Source organism: Hyla sarda, chromosome 6 (assembly GCF_029499605.1).
Source record: "Hyla sarda isolate aHylSar1 chromosome 6, aHylSar1.hap1, whole genome shotgun sequence".
NCBI lineage: Eukaryota > Metazoa > Chordata > Amphibia > Anura > Hylidae > Hyla > Hyla sarda.
Genome location: NC_079194.1, coordinates 278760272 through 278777000, shown reverse-complemented (window position 1 = coordinate 278777000; position 16729 = coordinate 278760272). Strand labels below are relative to the sequence as shown.

At 42.5% G+C, this 16729-nt stretch overlaps 1 protein-coding gene across 3 annotated transcripts in view; it reads left to right on the top strand.

The window, feature by feature from the left end:
• PYGM (glycogen phosphorylase, muscle associated) overlaps positions 1 to 12097 on the top strand; it is a 111410-nt gene extending 99313 nt beyond the window's left edge. For all 3 annotated transcript variants that reach the window (XM_056527442.1, XM_056527441.1, XM_056527440.1), the window contains exons 17-20: positions 2861 to 3068; positions 5973 to 6107; positions 6265 to 6331; positions 11250 to 12097. In XM_056527442.1, coding sequence (XP_056383417.1) covers positions 2861 to 3068; positions 5973 to 6107; positions 6265 to 6331; positions 11250 to 11402 — 563 coding nt within the window. In that variant the 3' untranslated portion in view covers positions 11403 to 12097. The remainder of the gene's footprint in view (positions 1 to 2860; positions 3069 to 5972; positions 6108 to 6264; positions 6332 to 11249) is intronic.
• The last annotated feature ends 4632 nt before the right edge of the window (positions 12098 to 16729 follow it).

Here is a 16729-nt window from a genome sequence, read left to right as displayed (position 1 = left end):
CATTAATCTATAATATATAAAACGTTTTTTTGATGAGAGGTACCCTTTAACTTTTACTTAATTTGCTGATAAAAACCACCCTCATTCAAAAATGTGGATACCAAACAAAGGAAAATTGTAAATCAACATAAAAGATACTCTCCCAGTCTGCCTTGGACTAATAGTACCACTGACCCGCTCACTTGGCGGTTCTAACTGTAATATTCCTACAGTAAGTAGTGTGAACCCTCATAATAAAGGTACCGTATATCGAGGTTAGAAGAGTAAATGCAAAGTTTACACAATGCCAACCAATCCTAACACAAGGAGTTGACAATCTTATACCAACCTGACTGGAGTTCCTTTGTATAAGATTGTCAACTCCTTGTGTTAGGATTGGTTGGCATTGTGTAAACTTTGCATTTACTCTTCTAACCTCGATATACGGTACCTTTATTATGAGGGTTCACACTACTCACTGTAGGAATATTACAGTTAGAACCGCCAAGTGAGCGGGTCAGTGGTAATACTAGTCCAAGGCAGACTGGGAGAGTATCTTTTATGTTGATTTACAATTTTCCTTTGTTTGGTTTTTATCAGCAAAATAAGTAAAAGTTAAGCTTTAAGCACCTTGGGGGAGATTTATCAAAACTCGTCCAGAGGTAAAGTTGCCCAGTTGCCCATAGCAACCAATCAGCTCGCTTCTTTTATTTTTAACAAGGCCTCTGCAAAATGAAAGCAGCAATCTGATTGGTTGCTATGGGCAACTGGGCAACTTTTCCTTTGCACAGGTTTTGATAAATCTCCCCCCTTGTTTTTCCATTTGGGATATCAAAGATGTTGTTTGCTGTGTGTGTTATAGCAAGATCAAAACATGGTATAGAAAAGAGGGAAATGTGGCACTCACTGGATCTGGTAAAGCCAGCATGGTACAAACAAGCTGGGAAATATACCTAAAAAACAGGCATAATAGCCAAATAGAAACTCTTAAAGGAAAACTGTCAGCTTGCTCCCCCCCCCCCCCCCCCCCCGCACTAACCAGCAGTACTGGTTGCCTACTGATGCCCACTGTGCCCGGATCCGTACCGACGTTCGGCAGAAATCTTTGTTTTTCTGTATATGCTATTTAGGTGCTAACTGGCACAGGCGGGGTTACTGGCACTCAGACGTCAGCGCCACTGGCCGCAGCGCCGCCCAGCTCATCAATATTCCTCCCCTCCCTCCGCCTCTCCTTCTTCATTACAGAGCGGGGAGAAGAGGGAGAGGTGGAGAGAGGGGAGGAATATTGATGAGCTGGGCGGCGCTGCGGCCAGTGGCGCTGACGTCTGAGTGCCAGTAACCCCGCCTGTGCCAGTTATCACCTAATTAGCATATACAGACAAACAAAGATTTCGGCAGAACCGCAGCACTACTAGCTAGTACCGCTGGTTAGTGCGGGGGGAGGAAGCTGACAGTTTTCCTTTAAATCCACCTTATCATTTAGTCCCAAGCTGCATTAGTATGCATAAGCCATTTAGCCTCAGCTTGAAGGAATCCCTACGCCTATCTGACCCATCTCTAGCCTACACCCTTTCAATGCCCAAAAAAATCACAAGACTCGTGGATCACCATCATGTTCCTTTTGGATTTTTTGGATAACACAAAGTGACCCTTTTCCTGTCCTGATGCAATATACAGTACATGTTCCCTAATTTGTATGTGTATGTATGAGTCGCATAGTGCTACCTATATAAAAACAGCCACATGCACATGATTCCATACACCATGAACCTGGCCCACAGACGTGGTCCTGAATGCCACCAAAGGTGATGGGTAAGTATGGGCACCAATTGCCACTCCCTCATGTTGGCTTGCCTAGAGGGTGGCAGAACTCCTATTTCACTTGGAACCTTGTGATTTAGAAGTAAATCTGCTGCTGGAATGTGTGTTGTCCAAGTTTTGAACGCGCCTTAGTGTTACATAAGGTTTATTCTGTGCAACATGAGCCAGAACCGGATCTTTTTGTATTAGGAACCAATGCTTCTTTACAACATGTAGTTACCTTAAAGGGGTAATAAGATGTCTGAACGCGGGGGTACCGCCGCTGGGGACCCCCGCGATCTTGGCTGCGGCACCCCAGACATCCGGTGCACGGAGCGAACTTCGTTCTGTGCCAGATGATTGGCGATGCAGGGCGGAGGCTCATGAGGTCACGGTCACTCCCCGCTCGTGATGTCACGGCCATGCCCTCTCAATGCAAGTCTATGGGAGGGGGCGTGACGCTGCACCCGATGCTCTAAACGAATGCTGGGTGCTTCAGGGAGATTGTAGGAGTCTACAGTGGCGGGACCCCCACGATCAGACATCTTATCTCCTATCCTTTAACTAATTGACTATATTTAAAGGAGAAGCATTGAGACTTTTCTCTTCTTCTCCTAGATCTCCTTAAAGGGGTACTCCAGAGGAACAAAAAATTGTCTTCAAATGAACTGGTGCCCGAAAATTATACAGCTTTGTAAATTATAGCTATATAAAAATCTTAACCCTTCCAGTACTTATCAGCTGCTGAATGCTGCACGGGAAGTTGTGTAGTTCTTTCCAGTCTGACCACAGTGCTCTCTGCTGACACCTCTGTCCATTTGAAGAACTGTCCAGAGCAGGAGCAAATCCCCATAGCAAACCTCTCCTGCTCCCCCTCTCTTCTATGGTCGCCATTGCTGTTCAGACCTCAGTCCTGTCCTATAAGGACCAAAGTGTCTTTTATTCTAAATGCCTAATAACCTCTGTCTTCTTTTTATAACATTATCTAGACTTTGACAAATTGATGCTAGGCAGGGTTGTACGATTGCAGATAAAAGGGTTAACGATTCTCGGGGAATAACATGCGGTTGTTTCTTATCAGTGGTTCCTGCCGCTGACCTTTCTGAGCAGATCTCGACTGCCGGCACTGAGGCATCTGGCACAGGAAACATGAAGTTCATGCTAAATGGGGCTCTTACTATTGGCACCATGGATGGAGCCAACGTGGAAATGGCTGAAGAAGCTGGAGAAGATAACCTCTTCATCTTTGGCATGAGAGTACCTGATGTGGACCGTCTAGACCGTGAAGGGTAAGAGATGACCCTCTTTAGTCCTATATATATATATATATATATATATATATATATATATATATATATATATAACTTCAAAAAATGGTGCGGCACTCCAAATGTCCAAAAAAATAACTTATTTTGGACATTTGGAGTGCCGCACCATTTTTTGAAGTTATCAATTGGCTGTGATCGAGCCTGAGAAGCTGGCACCCGTCTGCTGTGGTATAGTAGTGCTGCATTTTTTTGGATATCTATATATATATATATATATATATATATATATATATATCCAACAAAAAATGGCGCAGCACTCCAACGAAATTTCCAAAAAAACTGAGTTTATTCACCACATGTTACCAACAGCAACGTTTCAGCTCAACACTAGAGCCTTTTTCAAACTTGCTTGAAAAAGGCTCTAGTGTTGAGCTGAAACGTTGCTGTTGGTAACATGTGGTGAATAAACTCACAGTTTTTTTGGAAATTTCGTTGGAGTGCTGCGCCATTTTTTGTTGGATATCTTAAGGGGTCCCGTTCAGACCTAGGACGCTTGGCACCTACATGCATTGTTTTGGAAGTGCTGCAACCACTCTGGTATTTATATATATATATATATATATATATATATATATACACACAGTATATGTGGCTTATTTCTGCACTGATGATAATACACTCATTGACAAAAAAAAAATATGGCTCCAGAAAGGAGTTGTAGGAATCAAATGAAACTTTATGGTGGAGATTTATCATTGCTTTTAGAGACTTTTTTTTTGTCTATGTTTTGGCGCAGTTCAGGCACAAGCAGCATATTTATAGACTTTTATGCGCCTTTTGATATAGACAGTTTCACTCTTTTTGCCTACCCGTAGAACTTTTTCTTTTTCACCATGCAGTGCTCACGTATTTATCATTTGCAACTTTTGTCAAAAGTCGCTATTTTTGGCGCAAAGGTACTTTTTTTTAAGTGCAAAGCTACACCCTCTACCAGTAGGCGTGAGAACCACTTCTACCTTCAACCTTTAACCTCTTGTGGATGACAGCGTCCCACTCCCCTTCTATGGGGGAGATTTATCAAAACCTGTGCAGAGGAAAACTTGCCCAGTTGCCCATAGCAACCAATCAGATCGCTTCTTTCATTTTTCACAGGCCTTCATAAAAATGAAAGCAGCAAGCTGATTGGTTGCTATGGGCAACTGGGCAGGTTTTCCTCTGCACAGGTTTTGTAAAATCTCCCCCTATGACATTCTCTCAGGAGCTGAACGCGGGTCATAGCTGGGTGGTCCTGGCGGCTATCTGCCACCAGGACCCATCTCTAATGCCAGACATCACCGATCACGGTGATGCCTTGCTTTAACCCCTTAGACACCACAATCAAATTTGATTGTAGCGTCTAAAATGCAAGTAAAAATATCCCGGCAGCTCTGTGAAAGTAAGTAAAAAACACCTAACCTGCCAAATTCAGGACCCGGGAAAGTGTCTACTCCCCTCCCTCACAAGCGTCTAGAAAAAGTGTATGTGGTAGAGCTTTTCCTGCCACAGCAGAGCTGGGCAAAATTCATCTTCCTGCTCCACCTTCTTGATAAATAAGATGCACGCTAGTCAAACCCACCACCCAAATAAATGTGAAAAAATTGTTCTACCGTAGACATTCTTTGATAAATCTGGGCCTATATGTGTGAATGTAATGACGATATATGTGATTACAATTTTAGATGGGCCTGTAGATCCTGCACACTCCAAGGTGGCATCCCAGCTGATCCCATAAATGCTTACTTGGCAATAAATCTGGAGACTACTAGGAGTCACTGGAGGGAGAGCAAATAACCTATGTAATAGTAGAGGATGGGAACTACTGTGTAAGGCTTAACAGTGAGGGAACACAATAAGAAGAGCGCACCAGAGGATGGACACTTAAAGGGGTACTCCGGTGATCCAGCATTCTGAACATTTTGTCCAGAGCGTTTGGAGTCCGAGGCCAAGATTGTGATGTCACGGCCAAGCCCCCTCCATTCATGTCTATGGCAGGGGGCGTGTCGGTCGACACGCCCTCTCCCATAGACATGAATGGAGGGTGTGTGGCCGTGACATCACAATCATGACCTCCGACTCCAAGTCTTTTTTAAAAGCTGGAATACCCCACTTAGGGTCTATTCGGCAGTGGCGGCGTCCGGCACACAGAAACTTTCAGCTTCTGCGTTCATGATGTCACGTCACGCGCCCACCATTCATGTCTATGGGAGGGGGCGTGACGACTGGTACATAGCCACCATGCCTCTTCCAATAGTTGTGAATGGAGCGGGGTGCGTGGTGGCCCACAAACGGCTGTCTAGGCATGTTGGAAGTCCACAGTTTGGAGAGGACTGCTTTAGGTTCATTGTGTACTGTAATGGGAACCTCTGCATTTTTACAATTTGGGCCCTGTGGATAGTATATTGCGTTTCTATGTATCAGTAAGCACATGGATGCTTAAAGGGGTATTCCGGTAGAAAACAAATGTTTTCAAATCAATTGGTGCCAAAAAGTTAAACAGATTTGTAAATGAATTCTGTATAAAAAAAATTAATCCTTCCAGTACTTATCAGCTGATGTATGCTCCAGAGGAAGTTGTGTAGTTCTTTCCAGTGCTCTCTGCTGCCCCCTCTGTCTGTGCCAGAGCAGGTGAGGTTTGCTATGGGGATTTGCTCCTACTCTGGACAGTTCCTGACACAGACAGAGGTGCCAGAAGGTTGGAAAGGACAACCCAACTTCCTCTGTAGAATACAGCAGCTGATAAGTACTGGAAGGATTAAGATTTGTAAATAGAAATAATACAAATCTGTATAACTTTCTGCCACCGGTTGATTTGAAAACATTTGTTTTCCACCGGAGTAGCCCTTTAATGCCTCATATAACAGTAAGATATATGTGATTTCTGCTCAGATACAACGCTCGGTCGTATTACGAGAGGATTCCGGAGCTCAGGCAGGTGATTGATCAGCTTAATTCTGGATATTTCTCCCCAAAACAACCTGACCTCTTCAAGGACATTGTCAACATGCTGATGAATCATGACAGGTAACAATTTCTCTTTCTTTCGCTCCGTCTCTTCCCTTCCACTATACATTTTTCCCCTCCGTCTTTCCTGCTCATCATATTTTATTCCCTTTCCCTTCACTTGTTCCACCTTTATCCTATCTCGCCCGCTCAGGAATATTTGTGTTCTTCTCTCCAGGTTTAAAGTGTTTGCAGATTATGAAGATTATATCAGAAGTCAAGAAGCTGTCAGCGCTCTTTACAAGGTGAACCGTCACCGTCCAGACTGTCACATCGCACAGAGATAAGAGCAGCAGGATGACACATAAATGGTTATGTCTCCGTACGCCCCCTGCAGGATGACAGGAGCAATGACATTACATCTGTTAAAGGAACACCAAAGCTTATAATAGTAAATGTTTATTTAAAGGGGTACTCTCCTGGAAACTTTTTTTTTTGTTTGTTTTTGTTTTTATCAACTGATGCCAGAAAGTTAAAACAGATTTGTAAATGACTTCAATTAAAAAAATCTTAATCTTTCTAGTACTTATCTTATCAGCTTCTATTTGCACCACAGGAAGTTGTTTACTTTTTGAATTTCCTTTCTGTCTGACCACAGTGCTCTCTGCTGACACCTCTGTCCATTTTAGGAACTGTTCGGAGCAGGAGAGGTTTGCTATGGGGATTTGCTCCTACTCTGGACAGTTCCTAAAAGGAACAGAGATGTCAGCAGAGAGCAGTGTGGTCAGATAGAAAGAAAATTCAAAAAAGAAAAGAACTTCCTGTGGAGCAAATAGAAGCTGATAAGTACTGGAAGGATTAAGATTTTTAATTAGAAAGTAATTTACAAATCTGTTTTAACTTTCTTGCACCAGTTGATTAAAAAAAAAAAAAAAATGTTTTCCAGGGGAGTACCCCTTTGAAGGAGAACTATGTAGGAAAATGTATCCCCTATCCAATAGAGCATTGGTCTCCAACCTGCGGACCTCCAGATATTTAGCATACTACAACTCCCAGCATGCCCGGACAGCCGTTGGTCTGCTGGTTGGAGACCACTGCAATAGAGGATAAGTGTCTGATTGCAGGGGGTCTGACCACTGAGACCTCATGTGATCTCCTGCACGGCAACACGGCAATCCCCAGCAATGGAGCGTGTTAACCCCGACTTGTATCTCTATGGGAAAGCCAGAGATGCCCAAACACTGTACCTCCGGCACTCCCATAGAGATTCATGGAGGGGGCATGTCGGTCAGCACTTCATGCAGGGGAGGGGGGAGGGGCGGGTTGCCGGGTTGTGTCTCAGTGTAATCGGACACTTATCCCCGATCCTTTGAAGTTGTCCTGCATAATACTTCTCCTTTAAAGGGGTTATCCAGGAAAAAAAATTATATATCAACTGGCTACGGAAAGTTAAACAGATTTGTAAATTACTTCTATTAGAAAATCTTAATCCATTCAGTACTTATGAGCTGCTGAAGTTAAGTTGTTCTTTTCTGTCTAAGTACTCTCTGATGATACGTGTCTCGGAAACTGTCCAGAGCTGAAGCAAGTCCCCATAGCGGAGGTGTCATCAGAGAGCATTGTTGTCAGACAGAAAAGAACAACTCAACTTCAGCAGCTGATAATTATTAGAAGGATTAAGATTTTTTAATAGAAGTAATATACAAATCTGTTTAACTTTCTGGAGCCAGTTGATATATAAAATTTTTTTTTTTCCTGGAATACCCCTTTAAGGGTGCACTCACAACACATATTGGGTATGACAGAAAAAAAAAATTTCCGCTTTTTTTCTTTCTCTTATAAAAATGTATGGGAGGAAAAACACCAAGATTTCCTAATAAACACAATGGGGGAGATTTATCAAAACCTGTCCAGTGGAAAAATTGCTGAGTTGCCCATAGCAACCAATCAGATCGCTTCTTTCATTTTGCAGAGGCCTTTTTAAAAATGAAAGAAGCGATCTGATTGGTTGCTATGGGCAACTTAGCAACTTTTCCTCTGGACGGGTTTTGATAAATCTTCCCCTTATACCTTTAGCATGATGCCATTTTGGAAAACCAGCCCTGTGCCTAAAAACGCTAGAAAAGGGTAAAAAACCAAAAAAAGTATGGCGTTATTTGGGGAATGTTTTCCCCCCAAAAAGCCAAGTGGAATCCCAGCCTAAATTATGTGTATTGTCTCTATGGCTATGTTCACACATAGTAAATAATATCTGCCAAAATACTTACCAAAAACACTATTATGCAATAGGCGCCCATTGTTTTTAAAAGTTATGCAGTATAAATACACTCACATATCACTTTATTCCGAGTGTAACAGGTGTGAGCAGGACACACATCTGAAGGGGCAGGACACACATCTGAAGGGGCAGGACACACATCTGAAGGGGCAGGACACACATCTGAAGGGGCAGGACACACATCTGAAGGGGCAGGACACACTTCTGCATCCCAAAAATGTCAAAAATTTCTGCAGTCCATTTTGCAGTGTACTTTTCCCCTAGGAAAAAATTTGCTTCGTACTTGTCTGCAATGGCTGCATACAGGGAACAGTCTCTCACAAACAGATTTAACAATCGCTCACATACAGATCTGAAGGGGTACTCCGCTGCCAGACATCTAATCCGAGATCTCCTGCAACACCTGATGTTCTAAACAAATGCCTGGTTCCTGCGGCAGTGGTTGTGATGTCATGGCCACGCCCAATTGTGACGTCACACCACGCCTCCTTCATTCATGTCTATGGAGGGGAGCATGTCGGCCGACACGCCCCCTCCCATATACATAAATGGAGGGGGCATGGTGTGACGTCACAAGGGGGCATGGTGTGACGTTACAAGGGGGCGTGGCTGTGATGTCACGATCACGGCCTCCGGCTCCGAGCGTTCTGAACAAAATGTTCAGAACGCTGGAGCACCGGAGTACCCCTTTAAGTTTTGCACTTTAATAATAACCAATAAAGTCATCCTGTATTAGTAAAAACACAGGAATGCTCCAAGTGTTCTCATAGCAATTTTATTTTGAGGGAGTACAGGGGATCCAGGTACTTATTGTATATACACCCATATACAGTGTTTCCAACCAGTGTGCCTCCAGCTGTTTCAAAAGTACAACTTCCAGCATGCCTGGACAGCCAAAGGCCTACATCCTCCTTCCACATAGGGATTCAGTGTAAAATAAAGTAAAGAAGGGTTGGCATGCCCTCAAATACTGTCCTGATAGGGTGGTCTTGTCACAGTACATTCATTGAGCTAATAATGGTAGAGACAGCTTGGATGGCCAATGAAATTTGCACATGTTTATATTTCCCTCTTAAAGGGGTACTCCGCTGCTCAGCGTTTGGAACAAACTGTTCCGAACGCTGGAGCTGGGGCCGGGAGCTCGTGTTTTCTTGGCCGCCCCTTCATGATAACACGCCATGCCCCCTCAATGCAAGTCAATGGGAGGGGGCATGACGGCTGTCACGCCCCCCCCTCCAATAGACTTGCATTGAGGGGGTGGGGCGTGACATCATGAGGGGGCGGGCTATGACGTCACGAACTCCCGGCACCGGCTCCAGCATTCGGAACAGTTTGTTCCAAACGCTGAGCACCGGAGTACCCCTTTAAAGGAAAACGGTCCCCCATTCACGCACACTAAACCCACCGGGTTATAGTGCGGGGGAACAGGAGACCGATGCGGGCTCTCTGACTTATATACCTACCTTCAGTCCGGCGCCTGGTCCCTCTGAAGTTCGGCTTCTAATCTGCGCTGAATTACCTGCCGGAGGCGGGCCCGCAGGCTGGATTTGAATATTCATGGTCACTTGTCACGTGAGCGATCAGTAGGCACAAGCGCTCATGTGAACAGCGACCATGAATATTCAAATCCAGCCGGCAGGCCCCCCTACAGCACGCAATTCAGCGCATATAGAAGCCGATCTTCAGAGGGACCGGATGCCGGACCGAAGGTACTTATATAAGTCAGAGAACCCGCATCGGTCTCCTGTTCACCCGAACTATAATCCAGTGTATTGGGTTTAGTGTGGGTGAACGGGATGACTGTTTTCCTTTAAAGGGGTACTCCCGTGGAAAACTTTTTTTTTTTTTTTTTAAATCAACTGGTGCCAGAAAGTTAAACAGATTTGTAAATTACTTCTATTAAAAAATCTTAATCCTTCCAGTACTTATTAGCTACTGAATACTGCAGAGGAAATTCTTTTCTTTTTGGAACACAGAGCTCTCTGCTGACATCACGAGCACAGTGCTCTCTGCCGACATCTCTGTCTATTGTAAGAACTGTCCAGAATAGGAGAAAATCCCCATAGCAAACACATGCTGCTCTGGACAGTTCCTAAAATGGACAGAGATGTCAGCAGAGAGCACTGTGCTCGTGATGTCAGCAGAGAGCTCTGTGTTCCAAAAAGAAAACCATTTCCTCTGTAGTATTCAGCGGCTAATAAGTACTGGAAGGATTAAGATTTTTTAATAGAAGTAAATTACAAATCTTCAATACAGTGGAGAATTAGAAAAACATCGGCACTCACCGGTCTTCTCTTAAAAAGCTTCTTTATTGATAAATACTCACAACATGAAATGCAGTCAGGGAGAGGGATCTGTGCAGGGGGGGGGGGGGGGGGGGTAAGTAAGTAGTAGGCTAAAGCCTACTACTTACCCTCCCTGCACAGATCCCTCTCCCTGACTGCATTTCATGTTGTGAGTATGTATCAATAAAGAAGCTTTTTAAGAGAAGACCGGTGAGTGCCAATGTTTTTCTAATTCTCCACTGTATTGAAGATTTGAACTTTGCCACTACATCAGAGCACCACCACATCTCTACAGGTTGGTCCTAGTCGAACGTCCGTCTTACAGTCCAGCTTAGCCAGTAGTAGCAGTGCCGAATATCACATCTTCACTTTGCCTAAATTACAAATCTGTTTAACTTTCTGGCACCAGTTGATTTAAAAAAAAAAAAAAAAGTTTTCCACGGGAGTACCCCTTTAAAGGAAAACAGTCATCCCGTTCACCCACACTAAACCCAATACACTGGATTATAGTTCGGGTGACCAGGAGACCGATACAGTCTCCCTGACTTCTATACCTTCCCTTTAATGCATGACACGAGGTTGTGTTTTTCACGTCATGTCTTGCATTGTCTGCTGCGACATCGGATACATCAGCTTATGCCTACTTTCTGTCTTCTGCAGAACACCAGAGAATGGACTCGCAAGGTGATTCACAACATCGCTGGATCAGGAAAATTCTCCAGTGACCGGACAATTGCACAGTATGCCCGGGAAATATGGGGTGTAGAGCCTAGCAGCCTAGTAATTCCTCCACCCGATGTTCCACGTGAATAACTTCCGTCAATCATCCTATCGGACGCCCTACAGTAAAGTAAACAACTTTCTATCCCGAGTTGTAGAAAGCACTAAGTTAGCTCTCTGGCCATGTTTACTTAAAATTCGAACCATTGTCACCACCAAACAAGAGACTAGTGTTCTGAACCAATGCCTGCTACCCTGAATTGGATGCCGTCCCTCCTGACCCTGTGCTCCATAGACAGCCATGCTGTGGCACTTGCGCCCCACCTTCCAGTATTTAGATGTAATAGGTTATAGCCGAGTTTTCTATCAACCAAGTAAATTAATACAGAATTCTAAGCTTGGATACATGTTTTATGGGCTTGGTAAAAAAGAAGCCTTATAGGGGGAGATTTATCAAAACCTGTGCAAAGGAAAAGTTGTCCAGTTGCCCATAGCAACCAATCAGATCGCTTCTTTCATTTTGCAGAGGCCTTGTTAAAAATGAAAGAAGCGAGCTGATTGGTTGCTATGGGCAACTGGGCAACTTTACCTCTGGACGGGTTTTGATAAATCTCCCCCCATAGACCTTACCATCTATCACAAGAGCTTTGGCATCTTCTGCTGCATTGACACCAATGTGATCTTTTAAGGATTGATGTCGAATTTTTTTTTTTTGGATAGCAGTTTGCGATGTCTTGTGTCTTATGTAATAAAGTTGTAGTATAATCCTGCCTTGTGTCTGTAATGCATCTAACATGATAGAAAAAAAACTATAAAAAAAAAAACAATGTACTTATCCTGCTCCTTCCTGCCCACTTTCCTTATCCTTCTCCTCTTATGCTTCACTTATCACTCTTGCACAGGCCTGCCCTCCCGCTTCCTCTGGGACAGAAATGTATATCCGATTTTGCCTTTTTTTCTTTCTATTTTAGTCTAAAGAACATCAATTAACCCCTTCTGTCTGAGCCTCAAACGCCATAACTTCCAGTAGTTTTCTTTCCATCTAAACATTGCTACTGCTTCCCGTCTAGGGTTGCCACCTGGCCGGTATTTTACCGGCACAGCTGGTATTTTGCCCACCCTTCCAGTATTTTTATATTAAAAATACCGGCCATGTAATGGCCGGTATTTATCCGACCAATCCTCCAACTCCCGGAATCTTGCACCATAACCTATACCAGTGTTTCCCAACCAGAGTGCCTCCAGCTGTTGCAAAACTACAACTCCCAGCATGCCCGGACAGCCGATGGCTGTCCGGGCATGCTGGGAGTTGTAGTTTTGTAATAGCTGGAGGCGCACCCCTGGTTGGGAAACATGACCTATACTATATACTATTATATAGTCCAACATCCTGGGAGTTTTCGTTTGGGGCAGCTCTGTATCAGGGCATGCTGGGAGTTGTAGTTAGTAACCAACTGCAACTGCCGAATTTAATTTAAAAAAAAGCCATCAAAAAGACACATCAAAACAAAAATGCTACTGTTAAAAAAAATACAGATCGAGGCGCAAAAAATGAGCCCCATACAGTCCCATATAAGGAGAAATAAAAAAAGTTATAGGGGGTCAGAATAGGACAAAATTTCCCCCGCATGTGTGTATCTTGTGATGTTATGCATATATATGTAATTATGGAAATTAGCATGGCCGGTATTTTTTTTCCAAGAAAGGTGGCAACCCTATTCCTGTCCTGCAGGCAGAAGTGCAGATATCACCTCTTAAAGGGGCACTCCGGTGAAAACCTTTTTTCTTTTAAATCAACTGGTGGCAGAAAGTTAAACATATTTGTAAATTATTTCTATTAAAAAATCTTAATACTTCCTGTACTTATTAGCTACTGAATACTACAGAGGAAATTCTTTTCTTTTTGGAATGCTCTCTGATGACATCACGAGCACAGTTCTCTCTGCTGACGTTACTATAAAAATAATAACGCTTTATTTATTGTTGTCCTTAGGGGGATTTGAACCCAAGTCCCCAGCACTGAAAGGCAGCAGTGCTAAGCACTGAGCCACCATGATGCCCTTAGCATACATCTGCTATGCACGGTTGCTAAAATGGACAGAGATGTCAGCAGAGAGCACTGTGCTCGTGATGTCATCAGTGTTCCAAAAAGAAAGGAATTTCCTCTGTAGCATTCAGCAGCTAATAAGTACTGGAAGGATTAAGATTTTTTAATAGAAGTAATTTACAAATATGTTTATCTTTCTGCCACCAGTTGATTTGAAAGAAAAAAGGTTTTCACCGGAGTACCCCTTTAATCTCTTATTTCTTCATGGATTTCTGCACTTTAACCGCTTTACTGCAACAACACTACACTTGACCTGCATTCTGCGCAGTCCCTCTCTTCGTCTGGATCCATGCTCAGCTTATTTAACCCATCTCCAACCAAAAGCCTGGGGCTTCATAAAAAAGACTAAGTTAAAGATCAGAGAAGCAGATTCCAGCTCTGACCTTTCCCATGAGCTATTAATACAGTCACTTCCCACACAGTGAAGGAGGGAGAAGTCATAGTGTTTCCTCCCCATTGTTGATGCCCCTTCAAACTGTAGTAATTGCCTCCTGGGTGGTATGTACCAATTAATGCATAAGGCACATCATAGAACAGAACAATATATATATTTATATATATAGATATATAAAAATCTACAGAAATAAAAGAACTAAAATAGAAATAGAATTGAGAAAGAGAATAAGTGCAATAAAATAAACTTGGTTAGGATGCTGGAAAAAAGAAAGAAAGATAATACTAGGCCTATCTGTTCATATGTGTATATATATATATATATGTGTATATATATATATATATATATATATATATATATATATATATATATATATATATATATATAGCAATAAGCAGCTGATAAGGCTACGGTCCCTTCTGTTTTTGCTAAAGATCCTGTCAATGGCCGTCATTTCCATTTGGATGTTCACCGATACCTGAATGAAAGTCCACGTTGAACCATTGTTTCTGGAACGTTGGTTAGGCCGTGTTTTGTGGTTGACTGATGTTATGCTGTCTTCCATGTTATGCTGTCTTCCATGCTGCTGCTGCCAGGAGGGGATTAGCCGTCATATGGCCACCCAGGTCGTTTATGCCACATCAAGGACGGTATCTTAGGGTCTGAGTGAGTGGTCCCCACTGAACCGAACATCTTATTTTTATACTAACTGGCGGTTTTGTAACACAGCTGCATATCTTTAGTTTAAGTTTTTTCCTACATCTTTGTCCCCCTGATGAACCACGCATAGCTCCTACTATCTATTTAGGAGGGGGGGGGGGGGGAAACGCGTTGGGATTATTTATATTTCAATTGTGTACTTTGACACGGTTTATATTCTGTAGGAATTTTTTGTTTTTCTAAGGGGAGAATTGAGTCTCATTACATCTATCTGAGCTCCTTCTTCACCTACACTTATTGTTATCTTTCAATTGAGGACATATTATCTTAGATTAAATATTATTAAAAGTTAAGTCTTAAGCGAGCTAACCATTGCCCTTCTGTGATACCTTTGTCCATTTAGCTCGATTCAAAATTAAGCTATCTTATATTACTTTCAGTGAATTTTTGTCTTCCATGATTGCCAGATCTAACACTCTGAGACTTCTCTTTGTGAGGCTACATCAATAACTCAGTGTATCTGCCATCACCTACACATGACTGAGTCCATACAGTGGGGATCAAACGTTTGGGCACCCCAGGTAAAAAATTGTATTGATGTGCATAAAGAAGCCAAGGAAAGATGGAAAAATCTCCAAAAGGCATCAAATTACAGATTAGACATTCTTATAATATGTCAACAAAAGTTAGATTTTATTTCCATCATTTATACTTTCAAAATAATAGAAAACAAAAAAAATGGTGTCTGCAAAAGTTTGGGCACCCTGCAGAATTTATAGCATGCACTGCCCCCTTTGCAAAGCTGAGACCTGCCAGGGTCATGGATTGTTCTCAATCATCATCTGGGAAGATCAGGTGATGTCAATCTCAAAGGTTTTAAATGCCCAGACTCTTCTGACCTGGCCCCAACAATCGGCACCATGGGTTCTTCTAAGCAGTTGTCTCGAAATCTGAAACTGAAAATAGTTGACGCTCATAAAGCTGGAGAAGGTTATAAGAAGATAGCAAAATGTTTTCAGATGTCAATATCCTCTGTTCGAAATGTAATTAAGAAATGGCAGTCATCAGGAACAGTGGAAGTTAAAGCAAGATCTGGAAGACCAAGAAAAATATCAGACAGAACAGCTCGCAAGAAAAACTATTCAAAACCCATGTTTGACTGCACAATCCCTCCAGAAAGATCTGGCAGACACTGGAGTTGTGGTACACTATTCCACTATAAAGAGATACTTGTACAAATATGGTCTTCATGGAAAAGTCATCAGAAGAAAACCTCTTCTACGTACTCACCACAAAAATCAGCGTTTGAACTTTGCAAATGAACATATAGACAAACCTGATGCATTTTGGAAACAAGTTCTGTGGACCGATGAAGTTAAAATTGAACTTTTTGGCCAGAATGAGCAAAGGTACGTTTGGAGAAGAAGGGGAACAGAATTTAATGAAAAGAACCTCTGTCCAACTGTTAAGCATGGGGGTGGATCAATCATGCTTTGGGGTTGTATTGCGGCCAGTGGCACAGGGAACATCTCACGAGTAGAAGGAAAAATGGATTCAATAAAATTTCAGCAAATTTTGGATGCTAACTTGATGCCATCTGTGAAAAAGCTGAAGTTAAAGAGAGGATGGCTTCTACAAATGGGTAATGAACCTAAACACACCTCAAAATCCACAGGAGATTACATCAGGAGGCATAAACTGAAGGTTTTGCCATGGCCTTCACAATCTCCTGACCTCAAAATAATTGAAAATCTATGAATAGCCCTTAAGAGCAGTGTGTGACAGACAGCCCAGAAATCTCAAAGAACTGGAAGACATTTGTAAGGAAGAATGGGCAAAGATACCTCATACAAGAATTGAAAGACTCTTGGCTGGCTACAAAAAGCGTTTACAAGCTGTGATACTTGCCAAAGAGGGCAGTACAAGATATTAACTCTGCAGGGTGCCCACACATTTTTCAGACGCCATTTTTTTTGTTTTCTGTTATTTTGAAAGTGTAAATGATGGAAATAAAATCTAACTTTTGTTGACATATTATAAGAATGTCTATTCTGTAATTTGATGCCTTTTGGAGATTTTTCCATCTATCCATGGCTTCTTTATGCACATTAATACAAATTTTTACCTAAGGTGCCCAAACTTTTGATCCCCACTTTATGTGACAATAGGCTGGCACGAGTCAGGACAGAATTAGACTACCGTCTAGACATCTGCCTTGTTGCAAATGGAAATCACTTTCAGCATTTGAAGTGTATAGAT